This window comes from Trichoderma asperellum, chromosome 5 (assembly GCF_020647865.1).
Source record: "Trichoderma asperellum chromosome 5, complete sequence".
Lineage (NCBI taxonomy): Eukaryota > Fungi > Ascomycota > Sordariomycetes > Hypocreales > Hypocreaceae > Trichoderma > Trichoderma asperellum.
The window spans coordinates 1,306,006-1,319,204 of record NC_089419.1 but is presented as its reverse complement, the minus strand read 5'-3'; the positions used below and the strand labels follow the sequence as shown (position 1 = coordinate 1,319,204).

General features: G+C 50.0%; 5 protein-coding genes across 5 annotated transcripts; 3 read left to right on the top strand and 2 right to left on the bottom strand.

Moving 5' to 3' along the window:
* The first annotated feature begins 835 nt into the window (after positions 1-835).
* On the top strand, positions 836-3,116 carry TrAFT101_008593 (uncharacterized protein). Its single transcript, XM_024906598.2, has 2 exons — positions 836-1,949; positions 2,011-3,116. The coding sequence occupies exons 1-2, from the start codon at positions 1,131-1,133 to the stop codon at positions 2,785-2,787; spliced, it is 1,596 nt and encodes a 531-aa protein (XP_024761995.1). The 5' UTR covers positions 836-1,130; the 3' UTR covers positions 2,788-3,116.
* On the bottom strand, positions 3,052-4,359 carry TrAFT101_008592 (uncharacterized protein). Its single transcript, XM_024909685.2, has 2 exons — positions 4,106-4,359; positions 3,052-4,044 (listed from the first exon to the last, which is right to left on the bottom strand). Exons 1-2 carry the CDS (start codon positions 4,150-4,152, stop codon positions 3,360-3,362), a joined length of 732 nt encoding a protein of 243 aa, XP_024761996.2. The 5' UTR covers positions 4,153-4,359; the 3' UTR covers positions 3,052-3,359.
* Positions 4,360-4,759: 400 nt separating this feature from the next.
* Positions 4,760-7,387, top strand: TrAFT101_008591 (uncharacterized protein). Its single transcript, XM_066128382.1, has one exon. The coding sequence runs from the start codon at positions 4,958-4,960 to the stop codon at positions 6,746-6,748; it is 1,791 nt and encodes a 596-aa protein (XP_065984500.1). The 5' UTR covers positions 4,760-4,957; the 3' UTR covers positions 6,749-7,387.
* A 1,888-nt stretch (positions 7,388-9,275) lies between these two features.
* On the top strand, positions 9,276-11,940 carry TrAFT101_008590 (uncharacterized protein). Its single transcript, XM_024903742.2, has 2 exons — positions 9,276-10,164; positions 10,333-11,940. Exons 1-2 carry the CDS (start codon positions 10,141-10,143, stop codon positions 11,470-11,472), a joined length of 1,164 nt encoding a protein of 387 aa, XP_024761998.1. The 5' UTR covers positions 9,276-10,140; the 3' UTR covers positions 11,473-11,940.
* Positions 11,903-13,062, bottom strand: TrAFT101_008589 (uncharacterized protein). Its single transcript, XM_024907950.2, has one exon. It carries the CDS (start codon positions 12,996-12,998, stop codon positions 12,102-12,104), a length of 897 nt encoding a protein of 298 aa, XP_024761999.1. The 5' UTR covers positions 12,999-13,062; the 3' UTR covers positions 11,903-12,101.
* Positions 13,063-13,199: the final 137 nt, after the last annotated feature.

Below are 13,199 nucleotides of genomic sequence, written 5' to 3'. Positions count from 1 at the left end.
AGAGAGTATGGGGTAGCATGGATCAACTGGCCGAATGTTACAAGTGCGCTCTGCATATTCAACCCTGCCGCCACAAATACAGGGGTCAATTGACCAAATCGAGAGGCATACAGATCCCAGGCCTTCTATCAACGGATTCTGAGCGCAGGGCTTCCAGTTGGGTTCCTATTGGGCACGCACAAAAGACGCCGCGACGTGTTAGAAACCAAGGTTCTCCATTTGTCTTTTCCGTCATGTATGCGAAGACAAAACGGCATCTAGCGCGCCCTTTTCCTGTTGCCGGGGCTAGAAAAAACAAGATGTCGAGCACCAGGCCCTTTTTTTCCCACCGGAAACTAAGACAAGTTATCCCCATAATAGCTTGTACTACCTTTTTATTAGCAGTAGTACGAGGAATAGGTTAGTACTCTGTCATCGAATCGTCCAAAGCAGTACCCCGTAGTATACACCACAATAGAAGGGAGTCGAATGTGATAGGGCCACGTGGTTATGGGAACGACAAGACAAGACATGACACTATCATGAACAAACCAGCGCAGGGCATGGTATCACAGGGTACTTTGCTAGCACAATCTGTTTTGGATGTCTGGAGAAGGCCAGCGAGAGCATCCATGCTTCGCGAATGCGTCCTAGACGAAATGAGACGAGCGTCAATCGTAGATCCCGGCCCTTGCCACCCTAGTCTAAAGACCTCTCTTGGCTTCTGCTCGGTGAGCTCCAAGTCTACATTCGGAGTAGCGCACATAGCGTGTGCGGTAATCGTCGGGATTACGTTTCAGCGAGTCCCGGCGCGTCATCTGCTCTTCGCCTGACTAACGTGTGAGCAGTGGCTGGGTACGTACCTTGCCAGTCCCTTGTCGCCTCTAGTGGAAAGGCAAGAAAGCTACAGGGCTTAAATCTTGGACGATATCAAAACAACGATTTGTTCGACAACCATCCTTCTGCATCTGATGATCGTGTGATTTCTTCTTTGCGGGCTGTAGAATTCCCCATAAAGAGCGATTGGACTGTTGCCTTTACTCTTTCTTTTCTTATTTTCCCCATCATTCTAGGTCGATATTTTCACGAACCAATAACAGCAAATGCCATCGCCTTAAACGATCTCTAATCTCGCCATTCTCCACGAGAACATGACCAATTCTCCCCCTCCGAGGAGGAGGAGCCAATTTCTGTCGAATCCTGAGAGCGGCCTACTATCCAACTTTCTTTATGATGGTCGGAATAATGAGCTGAACCATCAGAGTGCTCTCGCCGCCGCTCAGGCGGAGCACAAGCGCGTACGAGAAGCGGCCATCCGGGTTTATGAGCTCCATGAGCTTCGAGAAGAACATCAGCGGATTCTAGAGTTAGAGCGCAAGGAGCAGGAGAGACTCAGAGCGGAGGCGGCCATAGTTGAAGAAGAGCGGAGGCTTCGAGAACTCAAGGCCAAGACGGTGCCGAAACTTCCTCCCGAACCTGTGCCAGCGCCTCCCAAAAAGGTAGAGCCAACACCAGCTCCTCAGCCAGAGCCTCCGAAGCCCCAAGAGCCTGCCAAACAACCAATTTCCGAAATCAAACAACAACCGGCGGCAAATGTAGCTGCTCCTCAAGTGAATGGGTTTTTGGGAGGGCAGAATAAATCAGCCACGAATAATGCCTTTGCACCTACCGCTCAAGTAGGTAGCGCGCCAAAACTCGAGAGTCGCTTGCCACCACCTGCACGGGCATCACCGGCGGTCCAGGCTCCGGCGGTCCAGGCTCCAGCGGCTGGTTCTCTATCAGCACAAAAAAATGCCTTGGCAGAGCGATATGTCGAAATTCACAAGGAACTGAAGAGGCTGCGGCAGGTCCTGCAGGCTGAAGCGAAGGTGCCTGGGTCACCTCTCAAGGGCAAGATGGGAACCTATCGAAGAGAGATCCGAGTCTCTATTGGACAGCTTACCGCTGGCAAAGGTGCCAACGCGCAACCCGTAAGTCTTTGCACACATCGTGTTTCTTTAAACGCGCTTTTGGTCCTGACATGCATGACAGATTCAAAAAATCACAACGGCACTAAAGGAATCTCTGGAGGGCAGAGTACCCAGCGCTCCCATTGAAGTAAGCCGGTTCATCGTAGGGCAAAGGCAGCCAGTCGAAGGCGCCTTAAATAACGACAACACGCTACCTTCTCTCTTCATCTACCTCTTAAACATTTGCGCTAAGGGCATCATAAACCAATTCATCAACGAGTGCAGTGCCAACCCAAAGGCTGCAGATCCAATCGGCGTTTTCACCGCCCATATATTTTCTCAGAAAGACTTTTTATGGCGCGGCGAATCACTAATTGACATCCTCATGGCCAAGTTCCGAGTTGTTTGTCCGGTCTTGTTTGGCTTGAGGGGAAGTGACAAGACTGAAAGGGGTAGACTAGCCATAGGATGGAAAAAAGATGGCCCTGGGTATGTCACCGAGCAGACTCACAACGACAGAATGACTGGTCTGGGAGCTGGCTTCGCTTCGATCTCTCTTCGCGACTTTAGCAAGACGGCTAAAGCAAATCCATATCCACCGGTCAACTACTGGAAGGCACTGGCTGGCATTGTCAACTCCCCTCCGAATGAGACTTCGAATACACAGTATGTGGTTTTAAGAGCGATGATTGAAGGGCACGAGCAGCGGTTTTTGAATTTCTACGGAAATGCGGCCATTGCCGCGTTGCGCCTCGCTCTAATCGACTTTCCAAAGAGAGCGCCTGCGAACGCTTCCGCAGCACAGTCATTACGAGCTATGGTGGAGCTACTTCGCACCGAAGGACTTGTTCTAAGCTGAAGGAATCACGTTATTTCCGTTTTATTTTATTTTATTTTATTTTTATTTTTTTTTAACTTTTTCTCCTTTCGTATAACAACACATTTTTTAGGGATTAAGAGAAGGAAGATCTAATGTATGTTTTTCAATACATTGAGGCACCGGCGTTTGGGAGGGAAATTGACATGCCGGAGCATGTGTTATGCTTATTATATATACATTCATATAAACTATCTACGACGGACCCTTAAGGCCACCTGCTCGAGTTAAATAGGAGACGTTCTCTGCACGTTGGAAATATCCATTTCAAGCTATGGGATAATGAAAGAATAAATACCCATTATTCTCGCTCTATGTTGCATCATCCTATCGTTATAAATGTATAGAAAAAAAAAAATAGACGTGGAAGGACATTGAATGTATCGACCATGATAGATCGGCATGAAGCCATTGCCCCAGAAAAACTCCTAACCCCAATATTCATTCGCCCATTATAAGAGCTCTCTTCCATTTTTTTTACCTCTCTCCATGAAGATAAGTTCCCAGGCATGAAACAGTGAAACAAAGAAGCCAACCTTTCTCCCCTCTCTCTATCACAGGATCAACAAAAGAACGAGCAACAGTATCAAAACGAATATCAAAACGCCGATACAACAGCTGCTCAGCCGATCTTCGTTCTTGCGCATCACATACTGCAGCTTGGCCATGCCAGTCTGCAGCCGGTTGCCTACCCGGTCCGCCAGGTCGTCTACCACTTCCAGCATCTCGTTTTGCTCTTCTAGTTCTCGCCCCATATCATCTGCCTGGCGACGCAGGTTTCCAACAGTATGAAACACGCCATCAAGATGTCTATCTTGCTCCTGCATAATCTCCACCTGCTGCTGCTGCTCAAACTCAGTGTACGCGTCGCCGTCGCCGTCGCCGTCGCCGATCGCAAAGGAGCTCGGGTCCGGCAAGTCGCTGCCGCCACCACCTGTCCTGGCGATGTTCTTGTTGAGCTCCTCGCGCATGTCCTGGATCTCGGCGCCGACTTCCTGGACGAGACGTTTCCGGCGAGAGGCCTCATGGTCGGAGATGCCGAACTGGGAGGGGTTGGATTCGATGGCTTGGACAGAGGCCACGAGGTCGGCGAGATCTTCTGCCAGGGAAGAGAGCGCGGTTTCGAGCTCGGTGCGCGCAGATGTCAGTTCTGGAGAGGTATGTGATGAGGCGAGGGAGCGGATGCGAAGGTATGAGGCGAAGAGCGGCCGGATGGACGAAATTTGGCTGAGGACATCTCTGTGATGGGTGGTGCTGTTAGAAAATGTAAAGGAATTGATATATGAGGGCATCGGCGCACTGTTGGACTTGGAGGAAGGGGTCCTCCTCGTTCGTTGAGGACATCATCCTGCTGTAGCGGATGGTGGATCAAGATGCATGAGCTCCAGATTCAGTATGCGCCGAGCTGCAATGAAAGCGTAAAGCGATTGAGGTGTATATAAAGCGCAGAAATGAACAGAGAAGATAAAAGGCAAAGCAGAGAAAATCACAGGCTAGCTCCCTGGTTAGTTCCAAGCTGAAGGTTGGGCGAAGATCTAGTAAAGTCGAGGTATGAAGGATGACGTTGCAGGGAATCTTGCGACGGCGAAACAAGGTGTGGCCCCAAGGTGAGGCGGTACGTACCGCGACGGTTCCGGTGAGGACACCGAATGGACAGCATCCACAAATGGTACTAGGAATGAGATGAGATGAGATGAGCGAACAGCCAGCATTTACGTGGGAATTTTTGGCGGCCTAATCGTATCCGAAATAGAAGCAACATATCATGACTATGACGGTTAATCGGTTTGTTTTAAAGAGGAACTAAAAGACTTGGGAAATGCCTACTTAGTATTCCTATCATTTGAGTACTTGCCCCTTGGACTAACTGTCCCAATAAGGAAAAATTCCAGCGATTTTCGACTTCAATTTTTTCTTCAGCCAATTCTTATTTTAGGCTAAGAAACTCTTCAGTGCCCGACTCATCCCGTTCATATAGAGTTGCAGCGATAGAATTCTCAATAGAAGATACAAGGCACCTCTTTTTTTCTTTTCTTCTCTTTTCTTTTCTTTTCTTTAAATCTACCGCAGCGGAATTTCTTATCCGCATCTATCTCCGTTTTATACAGGGTAAAGCAGGCTTTGCTTACTGAAGGAAAATACCAACGCAACCATGATACCCTCCCGGCCGCTACCATGCAGCGAGGAGTTCTCTACTCCGCAAGAGTATACCGAAGCTCTTTTGGAATTCGTGCAGAACACAGAAATATTCCAGATTTTCTGCGGAGGCGTCCACATCCTCGATTTTTTCACCTCAGATCCGGGCATTTTTCACTCAGCCCTGCCAGAAGAATGGAAAAAATTTCTGTTATCCTACGACACGATGAAGCTGCTTGATCTCTTCCTGAGAGACGATTTGGATAATCTTAGCTTTGAGGAGGGCCAGGAACCGCCAGAGAGTCTGATCGATTATGCCAGAGCGCTGAGGAGATTCTCTCTGAGGAGAGAATTTGCGCCGCGGCAGCAGAAGCTACCTGTTCTGCCAAGATCTGTGTCCGTGGGGATGAAGCCCAAAAAGATCCACGAAGTTGTCAATTTCGCAGACTATGTGGACACCCTCTCGGAAGACATTTCAAAGCACACTGGGACCGAGATATCCCACTTTGTTGACTTTGGCAGCGGCCAGAATTATCTCGGCAGAGCACTGGCCAGCGAGCCCTACAACAGGCATGTTGTGGCTGTGGAAGGCAGAGATCACAATGTTACGGCGGCCAAGGTATATGATCTGACGTCTAAGCTGGCGATTCGACCAAAGATGATGAGGAATAAGAAGATGTGGGTGAAAGCTCAGGAAACTCTCACTCCGGAGCAGCAGAAGAACCAAGACGCTATACGAGCCGCTGTGCAAGAGGTCGAGGGGGCGGGCAATTTTGAATTCCAGCCAATGAACATTCAAGAGGCCGAATACGTGGCTGAGGAAGGCAAAGGAGGTGTTCAATACATCTCAGGAAGGCTTGATAGTGGAGATCTCTCAGAGGTCATAGAGAGTATTGAACCTAAAAAGGTTGAGGGCGAGTCTGGAAAGGACCTCAATCTGATGGCCGTCTCTATCCACTCTTGCGGCAACTTGTCTCACTTTGGAATTCGATCCCTCATCATGAATCCGGACATACGAGCCGTTGCAATTGTCGGCTGCTGCTACAATCTGATGACCGAGAAACTAGGACCCCCGACCTACAAGCAGGCTTATCTGCGACCAAGCCTTCAAGCTCTCAACGGAAGGATTGTCCGCGAGTCCGAAAAGAGAGATCCTCAGGGTTTCCCCATGAGCCAAAAGTTCTCGTCCTATGAAGAGAGCGGCATCCGCCTCAACATCACAGCCCGTATGATGGCCTGCCAAGCACCACAGAACTGGACTCGAGTCGAGAGCGACGGCTTCTTCACCCGGCACTTCTTCCGGGCTGTCTTGCAACGCATATTCCTAGACCGCGGCGTCGTGAGCCGCGTGTGGCACGACAGCAACGGCCAGGATGACAACAAGGATAGAGAGGCAACCCCTTTCAACATGAGCACCAACCCCGTGGTCATCGGGTCGCTCCGCAAGAGCTGCTACGCATCATTCAAGGCCTACGTGCGGGGAGCGGTGGAGAAGCTGACGACGAGCACCGAGTACAAGCAGTATGCTGAAGTGATGAATGAAAAGATGGCGGGCATCACGGACGAGGAGATTGAGAAGTACGAGGCCCAGTACTTGCCGCGCAAGAAGGAGGTCTGCGTCATTTGGTCGTTGATGGCGCTGAGCGCGGCGGTAGTGGAATCGCTCATCGTGGCGGATCGGTGGACGTTCCTAAAAGAGCATAAAGACGTTGTCAAGGATGCATGGGTGGAGACGGTGTTTGACTATGGCGAGAGCCCACGGAATCTTGTCGTTGTTGGGATTAAGAAGGATGGCGTTCAATCATAGAAGGTTAAGAAGAAGAAGGAACGGAAGGTGTTCGCATTACAATCAACACAAAAAGGGGAGAGACGGGCCGGAAAGATCGTGCAATTCATGATGAAGCAGCCGCAGCATGAACTGATGATATATACTGAGTGGCATGTTTACTTACTTATTATCAGATGGAGGCCTCGCAGACAAATGCAAGTATAAGCTGTTTAAAGCAGGGGGAAGCTTGAATTGAGGGGTATTACTATCCGTATAAACGAGTGATATACGGAGTATCGAATGCCGACTTATCGGGGTGAAGTACGGCTGAGCGGCATTCCACTACCAGAAGGGTGAAGACTTGGTAGATGAGCGTTTTTCGAAGAAACTGAAAGCATAGCCTTTAGGCGGTCTTTGTTATTAGAGCCCCCAGTTTGGAAATTGGGTTTTTGAATTGTCATTTATCGCTCCCGAGGCATTTTCGAGTAGATTACCAAGTCCGGATATCTCTTTTCCCCACCGTTGACAGATTCTTAGTTCCTTGCAAGCATCTGATCTATGCTATGATGTCGAGGCAGTTTGGGCTTTTACAGGTATAATTGGAATGTCGAATTTGAAGGATTCAAATCAAAGTGATTTACGTATTCTTACTGAAACATAGAAACTAAGACAGTGCAGTCCCGTCAATTCGAAAAAGCGTTGCAAGGTTGGTAAATCAGCTCCTGAACGAGCCCAGGGTCTGATCTGTGGAGCACTTTGCGTGGGCCAATTGCCTGGTGGGACAACACCAAATGATAAAGTCTAGAAAGGTCTTTTGTAATTACTTCCCTCGGCTTTGCACAAAAAGTGCAAAGTTAATACGCTTTTTTTTTTTTTGCTCTTGTCAATGTGGTTTCGTTTTTCACCCAATAGGGAGCCACAGGAGGAGAGAAAAAAAAGTTGACTGAATCATATGAACGTGGCGACTCACGCGCACTGTGGCGCATCATCGCCGTACACCATACAATGCCAATTTGCCCATGGCGCCCTGAGAGACCCGTGGACTGGGACAAAGGACCAAGGAAGAAAAGGTGACAAGTCAACCTGCCAACGAAGGGCTGACATCAGCCCTCTGCCATGGAGGAAATAGCGAGCAGCCTGTGCTCAATGAAAAGCTTGCTTGCTTGCTACAAGCCTCAATGTGACGCTGGTGGCGCGCCTCGTGGACTGTTGGAAATAGCACAAGTCGAATGAAATCCGAAGGCCTGGTCGGCGGTGCTTATATGGCAGTGAGTGCGTACTAATAGCATTAGCAATCAATGCGTATATCACCACACCAACTTGTCAGCCTTAACATGAAGGATTCAAAGGTGGGCAGTGGCCAGGACGTTATCAAAAGCGATTGGGCGTTGCAGCAATATGGATGGATGGGCTTTGGGAAGAGAGGCTGAAACGCCGAGACATGGCGTGTCGGTCGTCTTCTGCATCCACCCACCCAACGGTCACGATGCTTTACCTTTCCGGCTAGCTGGTGTTTTTGGGATCATGACAGTTGGCCGAGTCTTGGCTTTCCCGCCGATGGTGAAATGGCCTGGGCTGTTTCTGTTCTAATTCTTTGGGCGTCGCGTTAGCTGCCCATCATTCGCGCTTGAACCTGCGTTATCAAGTTTGAGTTAGCGGCGCTGTCCCCCTTCAGCCATGTTGCTCTGGAACTGAACACCACCCTCAGGCCTGGACCGTGCCACCGTCATCCGCATTGACATCACATCACCATACCCCGGATCACCTTTGCAGAGCGGCTCATGACGAACCAAGGTGGCTCATGAAACGAACCAAGCCAAGAGGCCGTGCAGGCGTTAAGAGGTGCCAACGGCGTCCACCTATGTCATGTCTATGCCAACGCTCACCCAGGAACGCTGTCACGCAACCTAGACGCCCGAATCCAGCCTCCTTCTCCACCGGGGGCTTGCATTGTAGCACCTCTCCCTCCTCTTCGCCTAGACGGTTGAGCCAGTGCTTTTTGCGGCCGTTCTTGTCCCATCTGGCACAAACCTCCGCACCGGGTTGGGTCGAGCCGTTCTTCCGCTGCAGGTTTAGAGGGTAATAAAGAGCATCGAGAAGGCCGGGTGTGTGCCTGTGTGCCAGCGCATTGTACAGATATGCCCGAGATGCAGCACTACCTCGGTACCAACGCAAATTCATGCTGTGTCCTCGTCGCCCATGTAGATACCTTGCATGTACATAGGTGCGCCCTTTCATTACCGGCTAGGCCGTAGGCCTACGGCATTGTAATCTGCGAGAGGTGACGGGTGTTACCTGGCAGATACGGTGCTCCATACTCCATCTTCGCACAAGAATTCCGAGCTTTAGGGACCCTACCCCTGCGCCCCAGATTTTCGCAGCAGCTTGCCGGGCTTCCAGCGGCTCCCCGCTCCGCTGCGCTGGAAAATGCTCGAATGGGCTGTCACGATTAAGGCCTGTTCCAGGGTCTTCGCTTGGTGTGGGGGGACCTGGCCTGTTCCCTGCTCGCGTGGCGTTTGGGCCTGGTTGGATGATGATGTCTTTCGTGTCTTGGGCCGTCGCCGTCCTGTCCTTGGTGCGAACCTGACGGCCGTGTAGTCATTAGTATGCATTTGTTCCTTAACCTGTTGTCTGGACGCGAGGTCTAGATGCTGCGTGCGCATGGTTCCCACGGCTTTCGCACATCATGGCACATTCGCTCCCGCTAGCACAAACGCGCCGTTATGTAGGGGGGGGGGGGGATTTGCCGATGCTGCACCTCCTCTTCGTACACCGTCGACTTGGTTGGTATTTATAGACGGCTCAGGCCCTTCTCTCCTGGCACGCATACCGCCCAGTTCTGATGCCTGCGCCGTGGCCTTGACCGGATACCAGGTTGGAGCTACATATCCACCGAGAGATACTGACCCGCGTTATCAGTGACGCCTCCATACCAGCTCCATGTACCGTTTATAGCACACGTAACCTTGCCTTATCACTTATCAGCGCCTTCCACCTCCCGATTTACGGCGCTCCGACTGACTCGCCGGCCTCGGTTTCTTTATCGTGACAAACTTTATCTATCTTCGATTTTTTTTCTTCTTTTCTTCTTCTTCTCAAGCCCTTCGCCCTGTGTCGTCTTTTTTCTGTGCTCTAACGTTGCGAATACTTTTACATTCTTATTCTACTGCTCTTCGTCCATTCTCGGGAGATTTCGCATAAGCTAGGAATCCCTGCCTTGGTCCCCCGATTAGGCGGTTGGCTCGCCGACATATCGGGTCTGGGAAGTCGACGTCGATAACGACAGCTATTGCGCCATCTTGACAATTGTGAGATCGTCGACAACAATTATCCTCTATATAATTCCCCGTGCTCTTCAGCTTCACCTCGACTTCATTGGGCCTTGATCTGTATATTCTTTGCCCTCCACGAGGGACAGCGTCGAAACTACGATGAACACTCAAGTTTCGTTCCTTGTAAGTTGGTCCAGTCATTCTCGCCTGGCTGCAATTCCTAATAATACTGGGTCGTTGCTTGTAAACTTCCCAATTACAATCCTTTTCCCCTGTGGTTAATCGAATTCAATTTTCTCATCTTGCAACTGTGACTCTTTCCATCAATGCTAATTAAATCTCCACTGATAGGAGGGGACTTACACGCTGATCCACATCCCTCTCGAACTCTATCCGACTCTCTTACAGCCTATCCTTCGCATTCTTCTCCCTCAGACACAGAGTCTCAACTTCTCTCGTGATTCAACAGAGTATGAGCTTGAGGGTCTCACGACAGATTTCCAACATGGCTTCCTCAACATTAGCGTCACTCCAATCGAGTGCTCCGTCGTCTGCCACAGCTCATGGGCCAAAAACGTCTTCGAGCCTGCACTCAATGCTCTCCCAAAACCTATTTGCAAAGGCGTCTCTATCTCTGAAGACACCTTCATGATCCTGGCAGTGACAAGCGCTGGTTTAGATCCCGGTGGCCGTGTTATGGAGCTTAGTTCACCCCTGGCCTTTGCGGGGATTCCCATCTTCTTCATCACCACGTATTATTCCGACTTCATCCTTGTTCCTACAAAAGAAAAGGTGAAAGTTGTGAAAGCATTGGTGACCAAAGGTTTCGAGCTTTCAGAGAACCAGTCCAGTTTTGTCAACTCGTCATACGCTCCTAGAAATTCCGACAGCGATTTGTCTCAGCAGCCACCTGGCACCCCGCCACCTTCCAACTATGATGAGCTTCAAGCACGGACCTTTGATCTCCTTGTGAAGAACAATGTAAAGGCCTGTGTTGAGGCAGACCTCGAACTCGTCCAGTGCTCTGGCCGTGAAACGTCGCCGCTCATGAATGCTTATAGTACCCGGCCGTCCATGAGCCGGAAAAGCTCGACGGATTACCGTCGCTCTTGGATAACCCATATTGATACGAAGCTTTATACATGCATCGTATCTGCGCTCGTTTCACAGCCGAGATTTCTATCTCTCACTCTTGCGCAGGATGACCCACCGTCCCTGCTGCTTGATAAAACCTTGCTGCCCATTTTCGACGAATCACTAGTGGGCGACACTGAAGGCGTTTTAATACCAATCTTCCTCGACCTCAGAAAATTGCCTGCAAAGTCTACCGGTATAGTATGTGGTGTTGCTGGGCGACTTGCCAAAGGCACTGATGTTAGTGAGAGCTCCGAGCTTTCCTATCTCTCCACTGCTCGCGCCGGCACCGTTATCTTGTCGAGAGAGCAATCGATCCGAGCAATGGAGATTTTGACTCCATTACTTACGAAATAATCACGAATTGCGGATCAAAAACCGGATAATGACAATAAAAAAAATACGAAAATAAAAGAAAAAGAAAACACATAATATGCTTCACGGCTACATATTCCTAGGTACACTTTATATTTGCTTGCCCTCTGGTTTATCTACTTTGGCACTCCTACTTTGGGAGGGGAGATAGGCGGCATATATTGGTTATGGCCGCCTCTTATTTTTCTTGTTCCTTGCCTTGAAGAGTATTATTAGAACTTTGTTAATATGATGGAGAGAAGGAAAGGGAGTGAAAGAAAAAAAAGGCGAAAAGGAGGAAAAAGGACTTCTGGCTCTTGTTGGGCGATTCGGCGTTGAATTGTATATAGGTTGCGTGTGCTATTATGAGATACCTACTTGATTTTTTTGCTACTTTGATATATATGATCAATATATCGCAAGACACGTCTGCTGCAATCCGACTGCATGCGAATAAAACGAGTTTCAAACATATATTTCTAGAGTCTTTTCAAAAAATGCTATCCAAAGGTACTTGCAATATGTAATATGTTGTTGTATCAAGTGTTTTGTTCCCTCCTCTTACTCTCTACCCCAACCCTCAACGCCACCACCATCCATCATCGACATATAAAAACCAGCACTCCATTCGTTTACTTCCCCTTCTTCCTCTCCTTCTCCTTCCCTCCCGAGTCTCCCAACCCCGCCCTCACCAACCCATCCCTCGCCACGCTATTAATCAACGCAAACCTCCTCGGCCCCAGCTTCACGCCGCCATACCACCTCGTCACCACAACCATGGCGTCCCAAACCTCCATCAGCTGCAGCAAGTGGAGCAGCCTCCCGCCAGCCGCGTCCTCGCCATCGTCGTCACAGTCGTTGTAGCTCACGCCGCCCGCTCCGCGGATCCGCCACGCCGTGATGTTGTGCGTCGCGGAGCGGATGCGCTTGTCCGACCAGAGGAGGTGCTGCAGGAAGAGCTTCGCCTCGGCTGGGGACGTGACTTTGGCGACGTGGGCTACGAATGTAGACTTGTTCTCCACGACGACTTCGGAGAGCGTCCATGGTGGAGGCGTCATGGCTGAGAAGTCCACTTGGTTGGCGGCGTCAACTGTCCTCTCGCCTCGATCCGCATTCTGGCCTTCTCCTTCAACGTCGTCGTCGTCGTCGTCCTTTTCATGCTGTTGCTGTCGTAGTAGTTCTTCCCGCTCGTTTTCTTCCTCTATCCTTCTTGAAAACTCTTCCACGGCGTCAAACAGACAAACACTGCCCGGCTGGAATACCGTCCCCAGGGCTTCTCTAAACACGCCCAGGTCCCTTGCGCCAGCGCCTTTTCTGCCTCCGGAGCTGTGCTGCGTCCCTAAAACGGTGGGTGGCTCAGCTGGATATGATGCTGGGAATTGTAGTCTTAGTGAGGAAGATTCATCGCCTGGCAGTTGTAAGACATATGTTGCGGATGAGGTCTCATTTTGATCTTCCGAGGGGGTGAGACAGCCATCGCCGTAGATGGAATTGAGAGCCTCTACCTCATCTCGGAGGTCCTCGGACATTGCTTGAAAGGAAAAACGAGGAGGAAATTAAAGCTTATTAAATTCTGCTTTGATATTACGCAGGCTGCCGTACTCGCAAGAGATATACTACATACATTCCTTTTCACCCAATAAGCTGCGACTATTGAGGTATGATTTTCACACAGTGCAAATAGAGACATATTGGACATTGATGACACTGTACCACCAGAGGCGGTTGAA

What these genes read in the sequence shown, in the direction of transcription:
- TrAFT101_008591 (XM_066128382.1), top strand. Translation starts at nt 4,958, where the DNA reads ATGATACCCTCCCGGCCGCTACCATGCAGCGAGGAGTTCTCTACTCCG.
- TrAFT101_008593 (XM_024906598.2), top strand. Translation starts at nt 1,131, where the DNA reads ATGACCAATTCTCCCCCTCCGAGGAGGAGGAGCCAATTTCTGTCGAAT. An exon ending in AAGGTGCCAACGCGCAACCC is followed by an intron (nt 1,950 to 2,010) that starts GTAAGTCTTTGC and finishes CATGCATGACAG; the next exon opens with ATTCAAAAAATCACAACGGC.
- TrAFT101_008589 (XM_024907950.2), bottom strand. Translation starts at nt 12,998, where the DNA reads ATGTCCGAGGACCTCCGAGATGAGGTAGAGGCTCTCAATTCCATCTAC.
- TrAFT101_008592 (XM_024909685.2), bottom strand. Translation starts at nt 4,152, where the DNA reads ATGATGTCCTCAACGAACGAGGAGGACCCCTTCCTCCAAGTCCAACA. An exon ending in CCCTTCCTCCAAGTCCAACA is followed by an intron (nt 4,045 to 4,105) that starts GTGCGCCGATGC and finishes CACCCATCACAG; the next exon opens with AGATGTCCTCAGCCAAATTT.
- TrAFT101_008590 (XM_024903742.2), top strand. Translation starts at nt 10,141, where the DNA reads ATGAACACTCAAGTTTCGTTCCTT. An exon ending in ACACTCAAGTTTCGTTCCTT is followed by an intron (nt 10,165 to 10,332) that starts GTAAGTTGGTCC and finishes CTCCACTGATAG; the next exon opens with GAGGGGACTTACACGCTGAT.